The 26,896-nt window shown below is 34.9% G+C and overlaps 1 protein-coding gene across 1 annotated transcript in view; it reads right to left on the bottom strand.

The window, feature by feature from the left end:
- LOC145276903 (sodium- and chloride-dependent taurine transporter-like) overlaps positions 1 to 26,587 on the bottom strand; it is a 172,817-nt gene extending 146,230 nt beyond the window's left edge. Inside the window, exon 1 of the mRNA XM_080128355.1 lies at positions 26,001 to 26,587. Within this exon, the coding sequence (XP_079984481.1) occupies positions 26,001 to 26,217 (217 nt within the window). The 5' untranslated portion in view covers positions 26,218 to 26,587. The remainder of the gene's footprint in view (positions 1 to 26,000) is intronic.
- Positions 26,588 to 26,896: the final 309 nt, after the last annotated feature.

Genomic DNA, 26,896 nt, shown 5'->3' on the forward strand with positions numbered 1-26,896 from the left:
TTGCATAACGAGAAATTTCAAAAGAAACTTTATAACTTCTGTGTCGTGTATATCTGAAATGCACAGGGATATCGGTGCAAGCAAAGCCGTCTGGCTTATCAAATTTCTTTTGTCTTCAGTTCACTAAAACAAACAAGAAAAATGTTAATTCCAGGAATTTCTTTTCTGGCAATTGGAATTTTATTAAAAAGGAAAGTCATTTCGTACTTCCGTGACTCACGCTCATTTTTGGGCAACGTTCAACTTCAAGGTACAAAAGGAATGCTCACTTTAATGTAAAGTGACGGCACTATATCTGTTACTAGTCGAGCTATCCCGTGTTGTCCGAGCACTATATAAAATACTAGCCAGACTTGTGTCCTGACGTTACTCTGGGAAATTGAGGAGACAACAAAAAAAAAATGTAAATTGACAAAAAAGGGCTTCTTTATTAATGAACCGAAATGCATTAAAATGGATTTTAATTTCGTCATGAATACTCATTGACTTACTTATTTGGCCGTTGCTTGCTTTTAGGGGCGGCGAAGGAAGTTAAACTACAATTAAAATGGATAACTTGTTTATGAATGAACCGAAATACATTCTGGTTGAATTTAATTTCGTAATGTAATTTAAGGTAAGGAACGAGTCACATTTGTTTTCTTTGGTTGACCACGTTGTGTGTGGGGAGGGGGGATTGTTTTTCATTTATAATGTAGAACATGCCTTTTTTTTTTTTAATTATCTAAATTTCATCACCTTTGATCGACTAGAAAATTTATCAGGATTTCCTTGAAAATAAAGGCAAAAACGTCGCTGACTCCAACCCCTTCAAGATCAGTTTTGATTGGTTATTGATTTCTAGATCGCATTCAGTAATTGAAGTCCCTTCTCCAATTAAGATTCGTTCTCTAAAATTTATAATTTCAATCTTGTTTTTAAAAAAAAGTACATGAAAGTTCTTTCCTTTAAGCCACCTGATCTTCAGTTCTCGCGTGTGGAACTGATCTTGCCGAAATAAAACCATCAGCAAACTGTTAAACAAAAGTTGGTGAGGAAACATTTACATTCTCCATTTCCATATCGTATCAATTTTAGGAGAATAGAAAGTGAAGATTTACTTTTGGCAGCTTCGTAACTCTCGTTTCCCTGATTTTGTCATTTAGTCCCCACATTCCTTGTTTCTGACGAATGAGGAGTACTTGCCATTCAGAATCTATCTGTCACTTATTGGCTATTATTTTTACGTTGAAGTAGTGTGACAGTCATGAATAAAAGAAATTATTTTCTCTCGCAAATCTGTTCCTACTATGCGATTCGGTCACACACTAACTAATCAGCTTGCAAGGGGCATCGATTCCATCTGTCCCCTAAGGAACTTCTTTACCCTTTTAGGAATCACGGTCGGTCAGCAGAAAGGACGCAGGAAGCCTCGAAGACTGTATGTCCTTCTCTCTTTCTCCTGTTCAATGGAGGTTCCAGCATTGACGATCTTCGCAAAAGATATTCGACTTGCGACAGCCCAGAGGACTTTCAACTCTTCATTTTCCTCACGCGGACATTGTCCAACTTTCTCTCGCTGAAATAAATCTTTCGTTGTTGTTTGAAAGTTTTTTTTCTTTGCGTGCTATGTTTTGTTTACAATCTCTATTCTTATGTAAAAAGTTACTTTGTATGTGCGAGTTCATTCCTCATAGGTCCGAAACGGCTGAGCCAATCTTTTGCAAATTTCACACAAAGCTAATTTATATATCTGGTGGTGTTCTTAGATAGGCTTTGTACAGAAATTCACTCGATAAGTATCGAAAATCGAAAAAATCCAATCTTAAAAATAGCTTTTCTCTCTTATAGATAAAAAAGTATTTTTACATTACACCGGCAAGGGAGATAAAATTTCATCAAATCATTTCTTCTTAAGAAGAAAACAGATTTATTATAATCTGGAATATAGCTTAGTCGTAGAGCATTTGACTACAAATCGAATGAGCCCTGTTCAAGCCCGGGTGTACCTCCCCATTTTATTTTATTTTTTTTTTCTTATTAATGAGTTCAATTGACGATAAAAGAAGACGTACCATTTAAAATCGCCGCAAATCATTTATTCGTTTGCATATTTTAAAACTAAACATTACTCAGAAGTGATTTTTCCAGGGCATTCATCGTCAAGCCAAAATATCAACTGACGTGATATTGTAAACAAACAGACGGAATTCGATGAACGACATTATTTATTTCGTAAAATTAGTCCACCAAGCAAATTATCGATCGTAATATATAAATAATCAATAGAGGATTAATTTTATAATACCTACGCAATCTGCATAAATTAAAATATCATGTTTAAGCGTATTGTGCGACCGGGTAACGCCGGGCTGCCAGCTAGTGGAGATATAGTGTTGCATCTCGTATCTCTAAAATAATCTTTTAGCTCCTTGCATCAAATTGCATCATTCCTTGTCTGGGCAATTTCCACAAATGAATAATAAAAAATAGAATGAAATTCGCTTTTTAACCAATATCTTAACTTGATCCACAGTTTCTTTTGTTGAGTTTGATACTCGTACTGCTCTTGAATCATTTTTAAGATGACCTTCACCTCCGGTGAAACGTTAGATCAACCTACAAACTGTTTCCATTGTAGGAATGGTGCGACGCATCAATTACTCGAGAAGCTTGCAACTCTGCGTTTAGTAAGAAATTGACATTAGCTTGTATTTCAAAATAGTGTTTCCAAGCTGCTAAAACGACCCCTTTGTAAGACACCTGGCTTATAAATATACAACAGCTGGTGTACTGACGAGTGGCGGTCGATGGTAGGTACGCCCTGGAGTTAAGTACTTATCTAAATGTCGTTTTACTTGGGTGAATCCATTACTTTGCGAACGAAAGAGGTTATCAGAACCTTTTCACGTCACTTACATAAAATCGTTGGCTATTAATATATTCGTAACGATTACCTACATACTACTAGAACTGTCGATCTTGTTTGCTTGTCTCCATGCAGAGTGGATGGCGTCATCATTTTGTGATGTGGATGAAACCGTACGTACTGGATGGCGTCACTTTGTACTGACAAAATTCTGATCTTGGATGAATATGTATTTTTTTAGATGAGGATTTATAATTATTTTTTTGTATTATTTGGACTATAATTCTTATCTTGCTTTTTTTTTTCATTCTGAGCTTGTCAGATATATATCTGCTATAACCTTTTATTAAAACGAACCATGGCCCCTTTTTATCACAAGTCGTCGACTAGACGAGGTTCTTGCATAAAATAACTAAATACTTTTCATTTATATATACTATAAGATATATATAAAAAATAGCATATATAAATGAAATCATATCGTCCATATACATCTTTCGCCCCTATTACAGATTCGCCTGTAGAAAAATATATTATCAAAGAAATTATGCTAAAACTAAAAAAGCCAACACCAGGTGAAAACTATTCAATGTGAAGGATTTAGGGAATACTATTTTTTTTATACATCATTAGTATTCATCTCCATGTATAATATTTTGATTGCAGAAATTCTCCTCTGGACCAAAGTATTGTAGGTTTGCAATAACAGATGCCACATACAAATTAAATGCATCTACCCTGACAGCCACCATCTTATTTAGCTTTCTGACACATTCTACTACATTTACTCGTGATAATAAAAATGCTACATTGCAATCGATGAGCAACGCCATCACAATCGCCACATCTACAAACGAAGAAGTTCCTATTTTTCTCTCTTAATATTTTGCTCCCATCGCTATTAGTTGAGACCGGGTCAAATTCTATATTTTCCGACGATATTGTGCTTGCACCGCTATTAGCTGGTCATTACATACATACACTAAACAATTTTTCAATTTCCTGATTCAAAGATAATAAATCCTCCCTTCTCGAATTCCGCCCATTTTGATTGGCTAATACATGATTATTCGCATATTCCAGAATCCACTTCTACAATAAATAAATGAACGCTTCAAAAATTATACAACATGGCGTCGCTCTCTACAGAAGAAAATCGTGCTAAAAAACTAACTAAATAAAATATTAACCGATTAACGTCGCTCTATACATAACTTTGTTTTTTATTTATTTATTTTTCTTTTGTGGGTAAATCTTTACATTAGCCCCAGTTTTCTTTAACATGATCATTTTTATAAACTTTCAACTATGCTGATTTCGAAAATCTCATTTAAATTTGGCAGAGACAAGTACTTTTCGATGGTTAGGGGGTGTATTCCGAAAACAGTTCTTAACATGGGAAGACTGGAGGTATCTATTCCGAAAGCTGTTCTAAACATGCAAAGGTCGTCTGTTCCTAAAGCTGTTCTTTACATGAGGAGGTAGGGGGTTAGCCACCACCAACAACAACAACCGTACTTTAATTTTTTTACAAGGCAGAGTGAGCTTCGTTAACCGGGCAACACCGGTTAACAGGCCCTGCTAGTTGATAATTAAAATGCCAGCATGGATCGGATTTTTAATATAAATGTTGAGTCAATGCCAGACTGTATAACTAAATGAGCTTGAAAACGATTCATAAAATTATACTTATTTACATTTATTTTCGTTTACAACTCTGAAACAAAACATGATTCCCTGATTAAAAAAACAAACAAAACAACAACAGGATTAACTTTAATATTTATACTGCAAAATAGCAAGTGGGAAAACGTGCTTTCTTTTGAATGAAGAGGCTATAACCATTCCCAGCGCTAATTACTATACAAGTGGCTATGAAGAACGACTATAAAAAGTGTTTTACCGCTTGTATGATATACACATATCTAACAAGAATGACTTCCGTTTAGCATAAGAAGGTCAAGCGAGAGAAAGTTTATAGTCAAGATTGTCCGTTCTTTTTAACGCCAGGTTTCTGCTTCGCAGACGGGACGACAACGATAAGCAAGATATGATTCCTTCTGATTAATGATTATCTTCGTCTCGGATAACGTGAAATCCTACCTCTCCTCGTGTTAAGAATGGCTTTCTTGTTCGCTTGACCATGTTTATCCACACAAATAGATAGTAAAAACCGGAAGTGAAAAAGAGTATACAATTTGGACTATAACCTCAGAAACTATATACTTCTCATGACAGTAAAAAAAAGACACGTACAACTTAAGGTTATAACGTTAATGCTTTTTGTTTTTCTACTTCTTTTGCAAGACTTAATTATGTTCTACAAAACTAAAAACAACAACAACAGCAACAACCCACCCTTTCCCTTCTTCCCATTCCCCTTTCTATCTCCCCCACTTCGTGAATGGTTTTCAAACTTAAATTGTTAAGTATTAATACTGTAACCTTATTCTCTCTCCTATTCCAAAACTCATTCATGTTCTGCAGGGCATGGAACAAAAACGACACAATCCATTGTAAAACAACCAAACCAAACACTACAAAACTAGTGATTGAAGATACAAAGAGCTCGAAGAATAAAAACCTACAAAATAACTGGATGCAACATGAATACTATTTCCAAAATAACTGGATTCGGCATTAAATAACCCGAAAAGGGTTGATATGCCGTAAAACAACCAAACCAAAGTAAGTTTGATAGAAAATCCCTAACAATTGTATTCTTTACATTAAGAGAATATTTGCCTATGGCTTATTACATAAACTGATATTTTTTCTCCTAAAACCAAGAAAGACAATGACCTCGGTATATTAACCTGTGAACTTGTGACACTATTTACTTAAAAAAAATTAACCTACACTATATCTAGCCACCCCACACTATTTCTAACTAAAAACCCCGGAATGCAAATATGAAGTCGCATCGTGAGGAATTGTCAAATATCAACATCTAAATCTCGATTAATGTTGCACGAAACACCAAATCAAACTTGAACGCCACAATCAAATTTTAACATCACAATAAAAACGTACACCATTTTTACGTTGAGCTGATAATGGACACGTTTGAACTTGGTTCATCACAAATGTTCGAACAGACAACGCAAACATCAGCGTATTTCACACGTTAGAGTTTGAACACAGCTTTTCTTTCTAGCACGATGCGCACAGGTTAATTAGAGCCTGGAATAAAACTCAGTCACGTTAATTGCAAAAAAAAAAAAAAAAAAAAAAAAGTTAAAAAAAACTACGCTCTACTGCGAACGGAATTCTACACTCAGTTCCGACAGATGATACTGCACGACGTGGATCGATAAAATTGTCGTCCAAGAAATGAGGCTATGATTCCATTTCCGTTTGATTTAAACCAGTTTACATTTGTAGCAGACCATCTACTAGTTGGTGTACAAATCCCAAGAGTGATACGAAGCCTTCTATCATGTGTGAAAGTGACACAATGTTCAACGAGTGAGATCGGAGATGCGCCGTTGTACAACTAATGCTCTCTACCGATCCAAGTTATGACAACAGAACCATTGCCATCGCCATCAAAATACATCGCTAGATTGCCACGAATAACTGTTTCCGGCAACGGTTATGACAACAGAAGCATTGCAAGCACCTTCAAAATGCAAATCCAGACAATTCAATGCTTGAGTGAGGGTCACATCATGCCACCACACATCTTCGAAGTCGACTTGAAAGTCAACACCAAAATGTACCTGGATATGCTGATGAGTGTGGTAATCACCTGGTGCAATCAGGTGGCTGCTGGGTGTGCCAGCAGGACTCAGCGCTGGCCCACAAGTCCAAAGAGACCCAGGCTTGGCTTAAGGAGTGCTACAACTTTATACCCTTCTCTCACTGCCCCCCTCCTCCCCCAACCTGAACCCGCAGGACTACTTCGTTTGGTCATACGTCGAGAACATTAACATGATCTCCCACAAAAGCCAAATCGCCCCCATTCGCCGAGCTCCCGCTAGCGCTTGTGAAAAAAGGATGTTCACAGTCCCGGATCCGTATCGAGGCAGCGATTGAGACTGAAGACGGCTACATTGAATAGATGTCAGCTCTACTAAATAATCAAGTTACCAGAATTGATTTTTAAAATAAAAGTTTTAAAATAAAGCTGTCGTGTTGTTATCTTTAGGGCAACGACTGTATTTTAATTTTGTTTAATGAAACTTTCTTTCTTAGAACTGTACGCCTGTGGAACTGTTCCGTCTGCCTGCTTCCCACCGGACTACAATTTGGATGTCTTCAAGTCCAACGTTAACAAATTCCTAATGAACCGCCCCCTTAAGTAAACACCTCATCAAATCTCCAACACTAACGTAATGTACTTGCAATAACCCTTATCCCTGAGTGGCTTCCGGGCCTTGATAAGTGGTGATCACTGTGTAAAAAAAAAACAAAAAAAACTTCATAGTTTAAAAATTGAGATCTATATAGAATCGGAATCGGTAATTGTATCGGAATCGAGAAACATTGGAATCGTCCCATCACTAATACTAAATCTCCACAGAGATCTAGTATTAGGGAGGGGTCAATTCTAGATAGATTTTAGATAGTTTTCTTGCAATATGCAAGAACAATACACCATTTTCAGATGGAGATTCACACAACTCCAATACAGATATATACACGAATATCGTTGGAAAAATGATAAGCCTAACGCAGAAATAGCATATCATTCGACGTAAATGGTTACGTCAGTTACTTAACATCAGTTCTGGTTCGGGTAGCTGAACATTTCCAGATGAATCTTAGAACGGTTCCCAACGTTACTTAGGTTTGTTGCAAAGGATAGCATATGGTAATCGGAAGTAGTTCGCCTTGCGTTTTTTCAGACAATGTCACTTTTTGTTTTGAATAACGCAAGCGAGAAATTGCCGGTCACTATGCGCTATCAACAAATTTAGATCTACAAAATATTACAGATATCAAGTACTCAATTATAAACATAGCAACTAATAACACATAAGTATACACCAAAAATAACAAAAAAAGATAAGTAGAAATTCATCGATTTTAATACTTTACATTATTGCATTTTTTTTTTTAAAATCAAAATGTATTAATATTAACTAGCGGGACCTGCGGAAATTCCACAGGGGCCTCATTCATATGTAATATATCGATGCTGGCATTTTGTAGATGTTCAGTATAAATGGAGACACTGATCTTATTGTAGCTTTTTTTTTTTTTTAAACTGCAAAAGTATTTATCTAAGCTAGTACGAACGCCTGGCAAAACCCGGTCGTAAAGTACGCTTAAATATATTTTAATTCTTGCAGATTTCGTATATATTATTATAGAGGTAATGTTCTATCGATGTTTATGTTATAAAGTTGCGATTTCAAAATATATATACCCACTTGGGTGCATTAGCTTGAATTGAAACCGAAATAAAAACTTACGAAAAAATATATGCATATATAACTTGAGTTCATTCAGCCGAAACCAAAACTTATGAAGAATTCTTGATAAAATTATTTATATAAAAAAAAAAGAAATAGATGACTTAGTGCCAGCAGCTAATGGTCAAAACCGAAATCAAAACTTATGAAGAATTCTTGGTAAAATTATTTATGACAAGAAATAGAACATAACAAACGACCCGGATGTAAGCGTGACACACAAAAGAACACACACGATATCGTATTAATATATAGATAATCGATTTCCAATAATAATGAAAAAAGTAGATTCCGAGAATTATAACTTGTCAGGATCGTCAGTCTAACATTCTCCTCTGTGCTATATCTCTTGTAATGTTAAACAATGTTTGTACTGGTTTCAAACAGAACTGCTGTTAAATAAAAAAGAATGATAAACATGTTATCCATTTTAAAATATTCAGAGAGAGATAAATAATTCTGTGAAAGAAACTGAATCGAAATATTTTTTGTTGTAAAGAACATGGGCCAACATTCTAAAAAAAAACTGAAATGACAAATCAGAATCAGACAATGATTTTGTAGAAAGAAAACTAATCACATTGTTATTCGTTGGGTCATACTCGCTTATTCTTTCATTTTGATATCATTCGAAAATTCATCGCGGTGGCATGTGTACTTAACTATTTCATTATGCATATTATATTAGGTTGAGAAGAAAGGCCTTTCGGAGTTTTAAATTTTATTTTCAAATAAGTTTTCGTTATAATGCCTTTACTTTATAGATCATTTAAAAGAGCATTTATCGCTCTATTTTATTGTTTAAATTGCAATTGTTTTTAAACAATTAGGTTTTTCAGAACGCATGTTTAGGCCACGTGGGTCGATCACGTTTTTGGACACACGTATGACGTCATAGCAGAAATGAATTCTCAATGTAAGAGCTAGAGTCGTCGAAGATGAGTTAGACAGAGTTGGAGACGAAGATAGGAGGCAGAGTTGACATGAGGAGGGTCCCCCTTTAGAAGCGAAGTGAAAACCGTTAATCATGTAGTCGAATTTGAATTCCTGGGTGTCGTCATCATTTCGTCCGGTCAAATGGAATAAAAGAACATCTCATATTTTTGTAATTGTTTTCGTGTCGTCTTCCTGCAACAAAGTTAATGTGTAATCATCTATATGAACTTGTTCTCATTCATCGTTTAATGAACTTTGTATAACCCATCCTAAGTAATGTGCCCCCTCTCCATCATAAGTAATGACTGTCTCCTCTTCTGTGTATAAGAACTGATCACACCTCTCTCTTCTCTCCCCCTCTGTGAAACAGAACTGTAATACGTCTATCTCTCCCCTCATCAATATGAATGCCTCTTATGCAACAGTCACCATCTGGTACTAACCAGGCTCAACGTTGCTTAACTTCGGTTATCTGACGAGAACCGATGTTTCAACGCGATTATGCCGTATATATACTTGGAGAGAGAGAGAGAGAGAGACACACACACACACACACACACACACACACACACACAGAACGAGAAAGAGACTCGGGGAGAGGGAGAGACAGAGAACGTGGAATACAAGATAAAGAAAAAGCAAATTCGCACAACTTTCTTATTTCAATTCAAGCTAGACCAAAAAAGTCGCTGAAACAGCTCGCGATATCAACGAAGTGTTTGGCCATTACTGAACTCGCAGCACAATGGTGGCTTAAGAAATTTTGTGGCGACGATGCGAGTCTTGAAAATGAACGTAGTGGTTGGCCATCAGATGTTGACAACGATCAATTAAGAGCCTTAGTCGAAGCTTATCTATGCACAAATGTTCGAGAACTTGCTTCTAAATTAGGCGTAACGTATACGACGATTTCCAATCACTTGATAGAGAGATTAGAAAGAAAAAAAAGAAAAAAAAACTTGATAAATGGGCGCCTCACGAATTGAACGACAACCAATTTATTTTATGTAATGTACAATTTGGTGCAATTTAAAAACATTATCCTTCATCTAGCAATTAATGATATAGATATAAAATTTTCAATGATTTGTTTAAGAGTCCAACAGAATGTACATCACATAAAATAAATCCAATATAGTTTTTTGATTCAATTTAAATTTATAAAAATTTGAAATTTATAAAAGTGCACTTTGAAGATAAATAAATTTCAAATGAATCTTGTACCTTCATTTTAAAGCCTATAGTATAAATATTTTGTTTAACAATTTTCATGCCTTGGATGAAATGCTTTTCTAACATACATACATATATATATATATATATATATATATATATATATATATATATATATATATATATATAACATTTTTTTGAAAAAGAAATCCAGCAGAATGCTCAATTATTAGGAAAATCCTAAAATAAGTGCGTATTTAAATTTGGTTCACAGAAAGTTTTTAGATGGGACAAGTCATTGGTACCGTCGGTTTCAAACCCGATAACTAGGACCGTTTTAGATACCCATATCAAGCTCTCTTCAGCCAATACTCCTTATTATTGGATGAAATGCTTTTCTAACTTGTATAAAAGAATAAGTAAATGTTTTCGTCGGGTCAGAAAATGAATCTAAATAAAATATCCAGGTAAATATGTATAAAAAAACAAAAAAACAAAAACACGACGGATCTAATTTAAGCTGAGGCCAAGTAAATATTTTGTAGCTTCTGTTTCGAATAATAAAATAACAAAAGAGGCGTTTGTCGAAATTAACGCGCGGGAAACGATATTTTTGTTTTCATTTGTTGCTGTGAGTGGGTTATTTAATAAGCTCGGTAAAAGACAAACAAAGGACATTTTCAATGGGAATCCATTTAATCTGTGCGATTTGCAATGACGTCGTTCCAAACTGGATCGATCGACAAAGTTTGTAAAAAAAAAAAAAAAAAAAAAAAAAAAAAAAAAAATTAATAAATAACAAAAAAAATTAAAATTAATAACATCTAAGGACTCAATATAAATACCCACGTGTATCTAACCACACGCCTACACACGTGTGTCATACTCTGGTTAATAACGGTAGATGTTGTTCGTGAATAAGTTTTAGGGTTTTAGATCTTCCACTTAGGGATTCCAAATGGGTTTCAATATTGAAATAGCCGAATCTAACTGGTGTTGCTCGGGATTCATTGCATACACATTTTTAAATTAATTTGGTTTAAAAGCATATTTTTAAAAATATGTTAGAAACAAAAGCACAATAAAATAACAATTTCTAAGTCATGTACAGGCGAGAAATACAAACATAAACGCGAAGTGATCAGATAATGTTATTAAAATAGAAGAGAGAGTAGAAGAAACGATGAAAAATGCGGTACTTGTACAGTTTAATCAAGACATTAAAAAATGAAAATATCGAAAAAAAGGTTATATTGTACGTATCCGTATTGGACTGAAGATCTCCGAAAAAAAATTTCATTTGATCGAGTAGTTTTTTTTTTTTTTTTTTTTTTTTTTTTTACAGCGGAAAAACACGCTTTTATTAGAGCGCGTTGAAGTCGGCCATTATGGAAATTTTTAACACGCTATGGGGAGATAACTATGTAAAGAGCCGAGACTCCCTCCCCATCTTTATTACTAGCTTTTCTTCCTAAAAATCGAACCTTTTGCTCGGTATCATAACAACTTGTTTTTTCGCTGTAAAAAAAAAAAAACAAAAAAAAAAAAAAACACTACTTGATGAAATTAAGTGAAATTTTTTTTTCGGAGAACTTCGTTCCATAACAGATACGTACAATATAACCTTTTTTCGATATTTTTATTTTTTTAATGTCTTGATTAAACTGTACAAGTACCAAAAATGCTAAATAATGAATTAAATAATCTAAGGGAGCTAAGGCATTCTAAGTTGGAATGATTTGTCTCCCTTACGGTAATTCATTATTTAAGATCATTGTCGCGAATGTAATAATCTTCCTAACCAGAATGTTTTTTCAAACAAACTGAATCCAAAGACACTTTGGGATTGTAAAAAAAAACAAAAGAAAAACAAACAAAAAAAAACGTAGTATGAAAAAGTCGAAATGGTTCATCAGAACCAAATATCGATACGTCAGGTGCGATGCAATGTGGGTCTAAATTCTAAATTCCAACAGGATTTTATTTATTATTTGTTTTTATTGTATTGACGTTTCACCTCAAACAAGGCACAATGCCACTTAGTCGTGAGGGTCTACTATTTGAGACCGGATTTGCAGGGATATTATGGAGTTGGGCAGCGAGGTGTCTGTTCACATTATACTTGAATTTCTGCATGTCAGTACAGTCGGGGAAACAGGGGCCCGGGAGAGGATTCCAAAGTGCAGCAGTCTGAGAAAAAAGCTATTCAGGTGGACGGCTTCGCAGTATCTAGGTGTCTATAGAGTGAGGGGGTAGGATTTTGCTGCTTGTTGGGTCTGTCGGGGTTATTGTCGTCGAGGGGGTACTAGTGATCGGAGTTCATCATATCTTAGATACACCTTGGGAGAGACGAGTATACCAGCTAGTATGATAGTAATTTGTGTTTATCTGAATCACGTTTTTGTAATTCTTCTATTGCAATCTATGCCTAACAATAATCATGTCCTAAATCCGGATACAAATTAGTTTACCGCCAAACGAGATCAAAATTTGATCAGATTTTTTTTCCCTACCGGAAACAAAGCCTTATGAGTACTTCTAAAAATAACACCGTTTCATACTATTTTGTGGAAGGCATCACGTTGTCCCCCTGACCCTCACATATTTCAGTTACATGAAATATGTGAGAGTACGCATTCTAATCAACCGAGCCTCTTTAAAACAAAGGAGCGGCGTTTTCGTAATAATCATTCAAGAGTTTGTGTGACATATAAATGTATATATTCATGTTGTTGGTGACTAAAATGTTTGTTTCTTTTTCGTTTGTTTTTGGATATTTTAGGAGCGAAGTTCTTCTCTATATCTTCAAATGTTGAAATATCTTCAAATATTTATCGAGTAATTTCTCTTGTAGACATATTTTGTAAAACAGTGTCCGTAAAATTTGTCCATATTTATTGGCAAACACAGTTTTTATTCGAATCGAATTTTCGATTTGCTCACAAACATATACAAACGCAAATATTCACAAACGTTCGTGACTTTGGTGCAATAAATTCACATTGTCTTCAATTTGGGTGGAGAGACAAAGCAAGAGAGAGAGAGAGAGAGAGAGAGAGAGAGAGAGAGAGAAAGAGTGCAGGTCAGAGACAAGAGAGAGAGAGAAAGATGAACGAGCAGAGACAGACAAAGAGAAAGATGGAGAGCGAAGAAAGAGACCTGAAGAGAGAGAGACAGACAGACAGAATCAGGTAGACAGAACCAGAAAGAGAGACACACGGAGAGGGAGAGGAAGAAAAAAAAAGCGTCGAGAGAGGGTGAGAAATCTGTGTGAGAGAGACGAGTTAAAAGAAACACATTCATAGGAAATACATAGAGATTTTATTTTGATAAAAACTATTATGTTTTTAGATTTTACGGACCCTATAGAGATTCTATTTAATTGTTGTGGGACACTCACACACACTCTCTCTCTCTCTTTCACACACACACTCTCACACACACACTCACACTCACACACACACACACACACACACACACACACACACACACACACGAGATGAATACGTCAATGATTGAGCAATTTTTCTTGTTTTTGTTTAGAAAAAATATCAAGCTTGGAATGAACCAGGACCTTATCAGTTTGTATGCGCATATCCCAAAAGGAATTTTTTTCCGATTTCCTGTTCAACTTCTGGCTGTTCTTCATTATTGTTCATCTCCAACAAGGCATAGTGTCACTTAGACATAAGGGATTAATATTTAGGACCATATCTACAGAAACACTATGTAGAGAGTTGAGCAGCTAGATGTCCGTTTACATTTGACTTTCTGCATGTTAATAGAGTCAGGGAAGCAGGAAACGGGATGGGAATTCTAAAGTCTAACAGTTCGAAGGAAGAAACTATTAGAATGAAAGGCTTCCGGTATCTAGATGTTTATTGTGGAGTGGTGGGATTTTGCCGTTCTTGGGCTTGTTGCAGGTTATTATCATTAACAACTACTACACCGACGGGTCATTGTGGCAATTCCACGGCGCTTTTTACATCAACTATTTACTATTAATAAGATTTCTTTTGAAATAGTAAATGTCTGTCTGGATTAATGCTTTTAAGACAACACTTTCACAAATAAATATTCTTGAAGTAAAACCAACGTTTCCTACTTATTTAAAATGACTAAGTTCAGCATTTGCCCTCCACCCTCCATTTAGCTCCAACAGTCCCCAGGGAACGTCAAATGCTGATGAAAATGAACAAACAATGCAGTTTTAGGCCTTAACATAAGTAAATTTGAGTTCTGCAACGTGTAAAAAAAAAAAAAAAAAAAAAAAAAATGACTAAGTCCATGACCCGCCCTCCCCCATCCCAAGGCCTTATACAAAGCTACTAAATAAACATACAGAGAAAATTTTAGACAAATATGGTAAAATAGTCCTAAAAATGGAGTGTTTTTATTAGCCATAAAGAGCCCCTGAAGCACACCCAAAAGTTATCGCAAAATATAGACAAACAAAATTATATAGAAATCAGTTACAACTTTGCAGAAAGTTTTATAAAAATCCAAGGCATCCATTTTTTTTTTTTAATAAGCATAAAAGTGTCAATTGTAGCCATTTTAACCCGAAAGGCACCCCGAGGGGAAGGGGGCAACATGAGTTTTCCCTGAAAATCCGTTCTGTTACATTTTTACCCATACCATGTTTAATGTTTATGCAAAATTTCAAAAAAATCCAAGATGTAGTTATTGAGAAAAGTGCGGACAGACGAACGGTGAATTTACAGGTCCACCTTCCTTTTGTCGGGGGACTAATAAAACTAATGTCGCTTTTTTAGTTATTTATCCAAAGTTGTACTTCTTTAATGGAACGGGCGACATGAATTGGAAGCAATCTATTTTAAAATTAATAAAGTTTAAATCGTTTACTTTAGAGACATCAAATTAATCACATTTTTAGTCGGGTGCAAGCGACTCTATAAGTCAATCCGTCTATTGGTCTGTCCGTAACACTTTTGTGCTTGGCCTTTTTGGTTAAAATCAAAGATCTGTTAATAGATGCTGTTCTTAGCTTTTCAAGCTTTTCTCGGCCTTTTGGCCAAGATCAAAGTGTAGTATCTTTCCGGCACATATAAGACCTTGGTCAATGTAGGGGCAACCCTTCATACCAATTGTCACTATCCAGCTCCCCTACTCCCCGGGGAGTTGGTCCCCATTTCCCCTTCACTCCTCACATTAAAAATCGGCCTTGTGCCTAATTTGCTTGGTGGGGGAGCAAATAAATACCCTTTTCTTGGCCAAGATCAAAGTGTAGTATTTGTTCTTACTACATGCTGTACTTATTGTGATATAAAGTGGGGGATCACTTTTCTTTGTTAATTTAATGTAAAATGGTCACCCACTTTACAATCAGTCAGTCTCAAAGCCATTCAAGTCATTTTCCAGATCATTCAAGTTGTCTTTGAAGAATTCCAGTTATTTTTTTAAGCATACAAGTCATTCTTAAGGTCATTCAATTCATCCTTAAGTTCATTAAAGTCATTCTAAGTCATTTACTTTTTATTTATTTAAGTCATTTCAGCCCATTTTTCGGTCATTTTAGTTTATCTTTAAGAATTTCATGTCAATCCTACATTCACGCATTCATTCATTACACGACAGCACGCGACTAATGGCTATCGGCCTTGTTTTTTTTAAATAATCGGGCAATTACATGTTGTTTGAAGCATGTGAAAGTGGATAACGTATGTACGAGTATGAAATACTTTGGCGTATTATTATTATTATTATTATTATTATTATTAATTATATACGAGAGGTACTCTAAAAGTAAAGACTTATTTTTTACCCCAAAAGTTTAAGAACTGAGAAGACGAAGTGGTTCCATTTAAAACGAGCTACCTTTCGAGCTCCAGAATTTATTGTTCTACTTAGTCACTACCACCCCTCTCAATGCAACTTTGCAAGCAATTCAATGACCCATCTCTGACTGGCGTTACCAGAGCAGGCTGTCTGAAGGTATTAGCTTCCCGAGACAAAATGCACCTAACATTGATGCCTTTTATTTTTCTAATTCCTTTTGCAAAACTTAATTATGTTCTGCAAGACCACCCCCCCCTTCCCCCCCACTTCCAATCTACCCTACTTCCTGACTGGTTTCCTAGCTTAAAATGTACCAAACAATCATACTGTAAACCTTTTCCCTCTCCCATTGCAAAACTTATTCATGTTCTGCAGGGCAGGAAACAAAAACGATAAAATCCACTATAAAACAACCAAACCAAACACTACAAACTAGCGATCGAAGATACAAAGAGCTTAAAGAATAAAAACCTTCTACAAAATAACTGGATGCAACATGAATGCTATTTCTAAAATAACTTGATTCCGCATTAAATAAACCGAAAAGGGTTGATATGCCGTAAAATAAAACAAACATATCTGATTCTAACGAACGTCCTTGACAGAGATTGCTTTATTAGAGTCTCACGCCGTCAATATCTACAACAGAGAAATGAAACTTTCAAGTCATGAATGCATAAGTTCAGTCATCAAAACAATGCCATTTGCAATCCCTTCTGATCCATTAAGGTGGAATAAAAATAGGAGGCATTTTTTTTTACACAGTGATCACCACTTATCAAGGCCCGGAAGCCACTCAGGGATAAGGGTTATTGCAAGTACATTACGTTAGTGTGGAGATTTGATGAAGTGTTTACTTAAGGGGGCGGTTCATTAGGAATTTGTTAACGTTGGACTTGAACACATCCAAGTTGTAGTCCGGTGGGAAGCAGGCAGACGGAACAGAGTTCCACAGGCGTGCAGTTCTAAGAAAGAAGCTTTGTTCATGGAATCCGCGTTTTAATTTAGGCACAGATATAGAGTGGGGGAAATTTTTCACAGTGGATTCAGCTAGACGGCTGTTTTTCATGAAAAACGCATTACGTTTGGAACACGAACGTGTGAATTTATCCCACTTTCTCCAAGTTTAAAAGAAAAAGAAAACTTGCGTAATGTGTCACTCCAACTATTAAATAGGGCTTGGTACATCTAGAACATGTCAAGTGGTACTTCAGTCACAAAGAAGTTTTGTATCGTAGGTATTCAGGCGCCCCACGCTCGAGGTGATAAGACAGACCACTTTGCAACCGCTCACTCAATCATTGTACTGTAACATTAAACAAAGGCACTATTAATAGATGTGCTAAAACTCGAATCATGCAATAACTATCCTACAAGTTGGTCATAGTAAGCACCACGTGATAAATCTGGAAAATAAGGATCGAAAATGCGTTTGACGAAACTCCTAAATAAGGATCGAAAATGCGTTTGACGAAACTCCTAAATAAGGATCGAAAATGCGTTTGACGAAACTCCTAAATAAGGATCGAAAATGCGTTTGACGAAACTCCTAAATAAGGATCGAAAATGCGTTTGACGAAACTCCTAAATAAGGATCGAAAATGCGTTTGACGAAACTCCTAAATAAGGATCGAAAATGCGTTTGACGAAACTCCTAAATAAGGATCGAAAATGCGTTTGACGAAACTCCTAAATAAGGATCGAAAATGCGTTTGACGAAACTCCTAAATAAGGATCGAAAATGCGTTTGACGAAACTCCTAAATAAGGATCGAAAATGCGTTTGACGAAACTCCTAAATAAGGATCGAAAATGTGTTTGAAAACTAGGGGGATACACGCCGTTGACCGGATCAAAACAAACTTACAATATGACAATACAGTTTGATGATTTCCTTAATGTGTTTTTAACTATTTTTTATGTGCAGTCATCTCATCTCTCGTCTATTTGGATTAGGATAAAGAAGGATGTTTACATCGAGAACAATGAAATGTACAACCGGTGTTTAGTAATTACAGTGGATATAGTGCTAGTATTGTTGTTCCTGAACACCGTTCATTCATTTCGTATGGATCAGATGCTTATCGTTGGCATTTCTAGTTAGAATTCTTTCTTGAAAGACACTGAGAACATATAGAAGAGACCGTGGGTAGGTTGCCAACATCCTTAAGTGAAAGTGTCTTTGTCGAACGCACATTGATATAATTTTCTTAAAATATAATTAATTCGGCCGATCAGTTTAAAATGTAGAATATTCATTAATGTTAAATAATCATCTAAACAGAAACCATAACTAAGGGAAATAACTCTTGTTCTTTTAGTGCTCACCTTGTTGTGCTAATATAGTTCACTTTTGGCTTTTTTGTTAATGATCCTAACAAAAAGGCGTCGTTATAGAACGTAAAAATGTTTAGAAAGATAAATTTGAACTGTATCACGGAAACACCGCGTAAGTATTTTTTGTATTAATTGTAAAATTTATTATTAAATGATTAATTACGAGGTGTCTTCAAGAAGTTTCCAGACATTTTTCGTATATGCATTTTTATTGACAGTACACACATCAAACTAGTCCCCTTCGAAGTAATCTTCTCCGGTTACAATGCACTTGTTGTACCGTTCCAACAATTTCTGGAAGGTCCAATCGAAAGTCTTCCTGTGTAAGCTTGTAAAAGACCTTCGTCACAGTCTCATCTCAATCATCTCATAATGACAGTTTCTAAAGTTTTCCTCGAGCTTAGGGAATAACCAAAAGTCACAAGGAACAAGGTCTGGACCATAGGGAGGGTGAGGAACTGTCTTGGTGCCTATCTTGGTCAAATAGTCTGAATGGAGTCGTGGACTGGTGCATTGTCCTAGTGGAAATGCCACTGACCCGATTTGAAGAGTGCTGGCCTCTTCTGACAGAATCTCTTCTTGAATTCCCTTAAAACCCCAAAGTATTCCTTGTTGACTGTCCAGTGGGAATCCAGTGCATGTAGATCATTGCTGTCAAAAAAAGGGATCATTAGTTTCTGGCTTTATTGAGTCTGGGAGAGCCAGCATGTTTTCTTTGCAGGTTATCAGAGCATCAAGAACTGCGTGACCTGAATCGATCAGCTTGACCATCTCCCTGCTGACATACGACTTTCTTTCTGATCTTCTCTGAGCACCCGTGGGACAAATTTCACGCAAATCTCCCACATCTTTAGTTCCTCATGAATGACTGTGCACAGTTCCCACACTGACATCAAACTGTGCACTTATTGTCTATATACACACGACGATCCTTATTCATAAAATTATTTGGCCAATCATCTCCGGTGTTCTGACTTTCTTACTCCTCCCACACCTCTCATCATCTCCCACAGACTCACTGTCTTCCTTGAATCTCATATACCACTCAAAAACTGATGCTCAATTCATGCAAGATGGTCCAAAAGCAGTCTGAAGCATTCCATACTTTTCTGTTGCATTTCTTTTTTTTTTAAGTTTAAAACAGAATTGTATTGCATATCGTTCTTATAAAGTGTCCTCACATTCAGATTTCATTTTTAAAATTCACCAGTTGTGAAAATCAGGTTTTAGAAGGGTGTATTCCAATTCCTGCTGCAGCTGTTCATTTGAACCTAAAACCATAAAAATTGGCCAGTCATCTCATAAGATGTATAGCAATAACGTGTTGAATTTTCAAGGGTCTACGACAATTTTAAATGCCTGTACAAAATATCTGAAAACTTATTTAAGGTTCTTCGTAATTAAATATTTAGAGATATATTTGCGTTAGAATAAATACTACATATTTTACGTTTAGAAGAAAAGGCACAGGGCTAAAACAAATTCGAAGCAATCAAACGTATTCTTATGATGAAAGTTGTTAAAATAAACGTTGCGTGCGAGCGAAAGAAAAACAGAAAAAAAAAACAGAGAGAGGGGGGAGATGGAGGGAAAGATAGAGGGGAAAAGAGAGGGGAACACAAATAGAAAGAAAGAAGAGACGCATACAGAGAAAGAGGAGAATAAAAGAGATAACGACTAATATATATATATATATATATATATATATATATATATATATATATATATGAAAATAATGGAAATAGTATTCCGACAAAATAGAGAAATAAAAAGGAACAAATCGCGCTATGTGTTCATTAACGTTTCGTCTTTATTTCGAGTCTTCAAACAGAGTTGTGTTCAACTTCCTCTGGAAGTCTCGAAATAAAGACGAAACGTTGATAAACGCATACCTCGGTTTGTTCCTTTTTATTTCTCTCTCTTTCTATATATATAAATATATACATACACACGAGATAGAGAGAGAGATAGATAGAGAGAGAGATAGAGAGAGAGAAATAGAGAAAGATGCTTGATGCTTAACAGAGAGAAACGGAGAGGAAAACAGAGCGAGAAGTAAAGAGAGAGAGAGAGAGAGAGAGAGAGAGAGAGAGAGAGAGAGAGAGGGGGGGTAGGAGCTAGGGTCAGAAGTGTTGTGCCTGCGCGATATCAAAGTTGAATATTTGTGTTACATATGCATCCGTGATGGAGAAAAAAGAAAAGAACAGAAAAACACGCATACAAATAGAAAAATGTCTAAAAATAATTGATTTGCAGACTTGTAGAGGTGCGGTTGTGGCTCGTCTTTTACATAACGTTCGTATTCATTCCCGGAGAAATGCGTGTTCGTGCCCGATACTTGTCCTGCGGCGTGACAAATTAGATTAAGATAGGCTTTCTTTGTGAACACTTGAAATGGGCCTAAGATTTGGATTTACATTTCTTTCTCCAACTTCCAGGTTTCCAGACACGCAAAACAACTCACCCGCATTTTGCCAATTAAAAAAATATAAATACTGCAGAAGGCGATTTACTGCTATTAGAATATAAAAAAAGAATCTTATTGATGTTCGCGATTTGCGCTAAAAATATCGTCTCGGGCCGACGCGTGACAAAAATACACGATAATCACATACTAGGAGTTATATATATTAGTGATGAGACGATTCCAATATTTTTCCCGATTCCGACACAATTACCGATTCTGATTCCTTACAAACATATTTAAGTATAAAATTGTTATTTTTCACGATTACCGTAAAAAACACATGTCAAATATGCAAATAATTTCTCAGACGTAAAAATATACTAATGATAGATGATCTATCGATTTTAGTCTTATTGGTAGTTTCATTACTATCAGCGGTAGATTTTGCTTTAAACAAAATCAAATAAAAAAAGGCAATTAAAAGAATCGTTTTTGACATCGGAAAATAAGTACAATTTTTTCTGATTCCGATACCCAAAAAGTTCCGATTTTTCCGATTCCAAATAATCGTCCGAACACTAATACATATATTCCTTTAAATTCATAATCAAGGTTCGCATATATATATATAATCCACATACATGACTGTTTCGCTGTTTCACAGCTCATCAGTGTGGCTAGACAGACAATTGCCTCAAGCCAGGATCGAAATCCGACCGCCCAAATGACAGTCAAGGCTTCTCACCATTGCGCTATACGGCTGATATAGCAATAAATGGTAATTAGTAAAAACCTGCTTAGTTACACACGTTTCGATTTAACGATCCGACAATTTCGTCAGACTTTACAAAAACCGTAAAGTCTGACGAAATCGTCAGATCGTTAATACGATTCGGTAACCGAAACATATGTAACTAAGCAGATAAAACGGCAATATATAGGCACAAAAATATTAAATTATGAGACACTTTGAAGACAGTTTGTTATGAAGAAAACGTTTTATAATAGACAGAAACAACCGTATGAATGCTTTGCTTGTTTTTTTTTTTCCTTCGGAGTCACCACTTATCAAGGCCCGAAGGCTACTCGAGGATAAGGTTTAATAAATGTAAAGTGGCGGTGTAGTAATCACTTGTGGTGTAAATTCGGTAGAATTTGGATTATTTATGAGGACGGCTTAGCAGGAATTTGTTTACGTTAGATTTGAAGGCTATCATGTTGTATTCCACTGGCAAGCATACCAGTGGAACAGTGTTCTAAAGGCAGACAGTTCTAGGAAAGAAGCTTTGTTCATGGAATCTGTGTTTGCATTTAATGATATTTCTATTACTTTTTATACAACTTTAATAGTTTATTTTGAAAGTCTAATCCATAAAGAAAATAAACAACCCACTTTTAAAGGAGAAATTACGAGTTTTTTTTTAAATATTTTATTCGCAGTTTCGTGTTAGGAGTGTCAAAAATTCCCCCCAAATTCTGATACACCTAGAGCACTCTCCATAAAACTAGCGATAGAGCAGAAACAGGCTTGCGACGTCTCTTCTGTGTGAAAGAGATTGTGGGGAAGAAAAAAGGGCATCACCTATTAGTTATTTTTCTATACAAACTATTATTCCTTTTCCTACATTTTGTAGAAATTAGAGAAAAGAGACGTTAGCAAGAGGAGCGTTATCGATTATTATTCATCTCCGCACGAGAACGTGTATGAGGTATGACACAAGGACAATTACCGAGAGTTATGCATAAAGAGGAAAGAGCAAAAAACGGGTAAATTCAGACACCCTACTTGGTATATATTGAGGGGAAATATTCTCCAGAGATTAACCCAAACCCTGATAGAAGTGGCGCACGCTAGAGTTGGGGTTGATATTAAACTCCTTCACGGTCTGTGCTATGAATGGCATCGACACTTAATTGTCTTTTTTCTTTCATTTTTTTTTTTTTTTCGCGCAAAAAATATCAACGCTACTATCATACAATACGGTTTCCAACGTTGTTCATTCATTTATTTTAAATTCTAAACAAAAACAAATGTGGATTTGAATTTTATCGATTTAAGATTAAATATTTGATGTCATCTTTTAACGGCATAATCACCTCTTTTGAAACCTCCCATTGTAAAGGGATTATTTTTATACGATTAATTATTGTGGTTATTTATGCGCTAATAAAAGGTGGTATTTTACCATTAGCGGGGGATCAATCGTGGGTTCATACCTGCTCCCATGGTATTAGTGCGTAAATCACCACAATAGATCCAGTAGAATTTGAAATGGACATAAAAGGTTCCATAATCCACGACAATATCTACTGGGTTAACCACGCACCCACCCTCGTTTACGTATTTGAGATAATTTTAAAATGTTATATAATTTCAAACTAATTATATATATATATATATATATATATATATATATATATATAATTATTCTTTATACCTACAAACACTAGTATTTCATGCTCACGCAATTATCAGTGTAGGGATGACAATTCCTGCCGGTCATGAGATTCGAACCTAGCTACCGAAACCACCTTTGTTCCATTTGCTAAGCTTTTATCTCAGGGATATATATATATATATATATATATATATATTACACGGATGCGCAGACTTGAAAAGAAATTTATTTACAAAACAAGAGATTGCTAGTTTCAAGCAGAACCAAGTAAGAAAAATAAAATTAGATATTTATGCAGAATACGGACAGTGATGAAATCATAGGATTTTTTTTTTTAGAAACCCATTCTTAACATCGGGAGGAACGTGCGTTTTGTAGCTCTTCTGTACTTTCACCTCACAATTCAATAAACAAAAGACAGCATAAAACTTCATCCCATAAAAAAATAACAAGGTTCATAGTCTGTTGTGCACTTATTGATCCGTGCTGAAATAATAACGTTATTATTTAGAAAGCCATTCTTAACATGGGTAGGCAGAGGGTGTTTTGTACCTATTCTGTGCTTTAACCTTACAATTTAATAAAAACAGATATCATAAAGCTTTGATTAAACTTGAAAATAGTATTTTTAAAATAGCGCGTATCAATAAGTGTACTAGCACCCTTTTCGCACTGAATGCTTCTATAAAAAAATGAAATTTTTTTTTGGGGGGGGGAACTTTTGAGAAAAAGTATAAATAGTGATCTTCATCCGATTGATAAAGAGCTCTTCCTTTTGGCCAGGAGCAAAGTGTAGTATCTGTTCTGATAGTACACTTCACGTTCTTCTAGACTAGAGACAATTTTAATTTTTGTCACTATCCAGAGTGCCTCTTTTGGGAGAGATGGATTTTCCACACATTAAAAACCGACCTTGTGTCTAACTCTGCCCTCGTGGGGAGGCAAGTAAATAGGAATAGATCTTCGATTATTGTTAGATTGGGAAGATTGTGATGACGAAAAGAAAAAGCCGGATTAATAAAAAAAAAAAAAAAAAAAGTAATTAATTTATTCGAAAACGAGATTTTTTTTTTTTTTTTTTAATATGAAAGTTTTTTTTTTTTATTGTCAGAATAGTAGAAAGAGTGGGACGTATTTTTCGAAAGGCTCGTTAACTCGGGAAATAAATAAAAAATCTGGTAGATCCATTAACATGTGTAAAAAAAAAAAAAAAAAAAACATTGGAATAATTTGTGCCGTATCTGCAAGTGCTGTCTGTACTGTATCACGTTTAAAATATCCAAAAATAAAATTCTCGAATAAATTATCGTTTTTTTTCTTTTTTTTTTTTTTAAATCTAAGATATACATGAATAATTTGTAACTTAATTTTCCGACTGAATTAAAGACGGACGGCTTTATTTTTCAGGCAAGAGTGTCATGTTTAATCATCAAATATATCATAGCATACACGCGCGTGCGTGTGCGCGCGCATGTTTGCCGATAATGGAAAAATCCGTCGTTTCCAAAAACCACAGAAAGAAAATTATGGCATTTGGCAAGAAATAAATAAGAAACGCATTTTATATCTTAACAGACGATTTAAAAAATAAATAAAAACGTACAATTAGGCACGTATTTCTTTAAATAATTCGTTTTCTTTCAATAGCCAGAGCCGGCTTCATTTTTTTTTTTTTTTATTCTTCAAACATAAAGAAAGATTGAATCTCGCATATGTACAATTATTTCCCTGCGTTTTTTTTTTTTAATCAAAAGTAATATTACCCTTAGATATATCAAAGTTAATTCAATTTTAAACGACTTTTATTTTCATAGATTTATTTTCATCTAAAACTTGTAACGTTAAAAGGGAAAGAAATAATGGATATTTGGAATAAAATGCAGTAAAATTTGAGCGATTTTTTTTTTTTTTTTTTTTTGATAAAGAATTTTCCAGAAGATAAAAGATACAGACTATAGAACACGTTGAGTGGCGAATAATAATAAATAATAATAATAATAATAATAATAATAAATTAAAGCAATTCACAAATTAAATAATTTTTTATGAATGGGGTTTATTTAGCTATTTTAACATATGCATACTTTATAGCCGGCAATTTTTATGTAAAAAAAAAAAAAAAAAAAGAAAAAAAAGCGAAATTGCATTCTACATTCTAAAAGACGAGAGGATGTGGTCAGTTTGAGTTACACCGGCTTTAAAGTAAATAGCTAATTTTGCAAGAAATGTGTCTCCCTCCTTGAATCAGTGCAGAAATAAATAGAACTCAAATTTGTTTTCGTTAATTGAATCTTAAAAACACGAGGATAAGAACTATGCGTTTTTTTAAATTATTTATTTAATTTAATTATTTATTTTCGATCGTACAAAAACAATGCCGCTTTTATTGCGACGCTCCAAATTATTTTTGTTAAACTAATGTCATTGAAACTTTATACGATATTTATATGCATATAAACAAGAAAATAAAACTATGTAATTAAAAACGCATTTTCTTTATCTTTCTCTACTGGCGTGAGTAAATGAAGGATAGTCTAAAATTAGATTAAATAAAACTATACATAAAAAAAAGCATGTTCTGCTATAACGTTCATAAGAAAAATATATATATATATAAACAGAAACGGGAGTTATACTTATAGATTTATTATTATTATTATTAATATATTGGTTTAAACTTACCTCCTCCATTTTTGTAACAAAGAAACGGAAAACGCCACACGTTTCCAAGACCCACGGAAAAACCAATACAAGCCAAAAGAAAGTCTATTTTCCGCGACCAAGTTTCGCGTGCTTTAATTTTCGATTTCGGTTGCTCTTCTCCGCCAGAAGAAGCTCCTTCGGTTCCATTAATCCTTTTACTAGCATCCAAATCGTCATTGGATTCATTAGCAGCCATGGTGAGATGTGCGTGCAATTAAAAAAAAAAAAAGGAAAGAAGAAAAAAACGCCTTTTCCGTTTTTTCTTTTTCTTCTTCTCAGCTATATAGCAAGCAAGAAAGAAAGATAAAAAGTGAGTCACAAAAAATAAATAAAATAAGACGGATTGATCGGACGGAGATGCTTATCGTTGTGGTATTACACAGGTGTGACAGCCGGACTGTGCGCGACACGGACTAATATGCAGTCACACGACCACTACTACTACTGGCACAGCGAGATTAAATGTTTGAATGCTACAACCAATCACGCAGTCACAACAACCAAACGCGTAACAACCGGACGGGAATTTCTCCTCCTTCCTTCTTTGAATATTGCAGCCATATTTTGCTTTCGTTTTTTGTTTGTTTATAGTTTGTTTGTTTTTTGGGGTTTTTTTTTTTTGTCTTTTATTTATTTTTATTTTTATTTTATTTTTCAGTCAGTAGGACTAACTGGCGTTGCCCGGGTATTAATAAAAAAATAATAATAAATAACTGATGATGATGTGATGATTAAATGATTATTTAATTAATTAGAAATCTTACCCGGGGATTGTTATTATTTAAAAGAGATATGTTATTTTATGTGCTGGTTTTCAGTATTAATTTCAACAGTACTCAATACGTGTGTCGATTATGTAGAAAGTTATATAATAA

The sequence above is a fragment of the Euprymna scolopes genome, chromosome 1 (genome assembly GCF_053919585.1).
Source record: "Euprymna scolopes isolate OS-2025 chromosome 1, ASM5391958v1, whole genome shotgun sequence".
Taxonomy (NCBI): Eukaryota; Metazoa; Mollusca; class Cephalopoda; order Sepiida; family Sepiolidae; genus Euprymna; species Euprymna scolopes.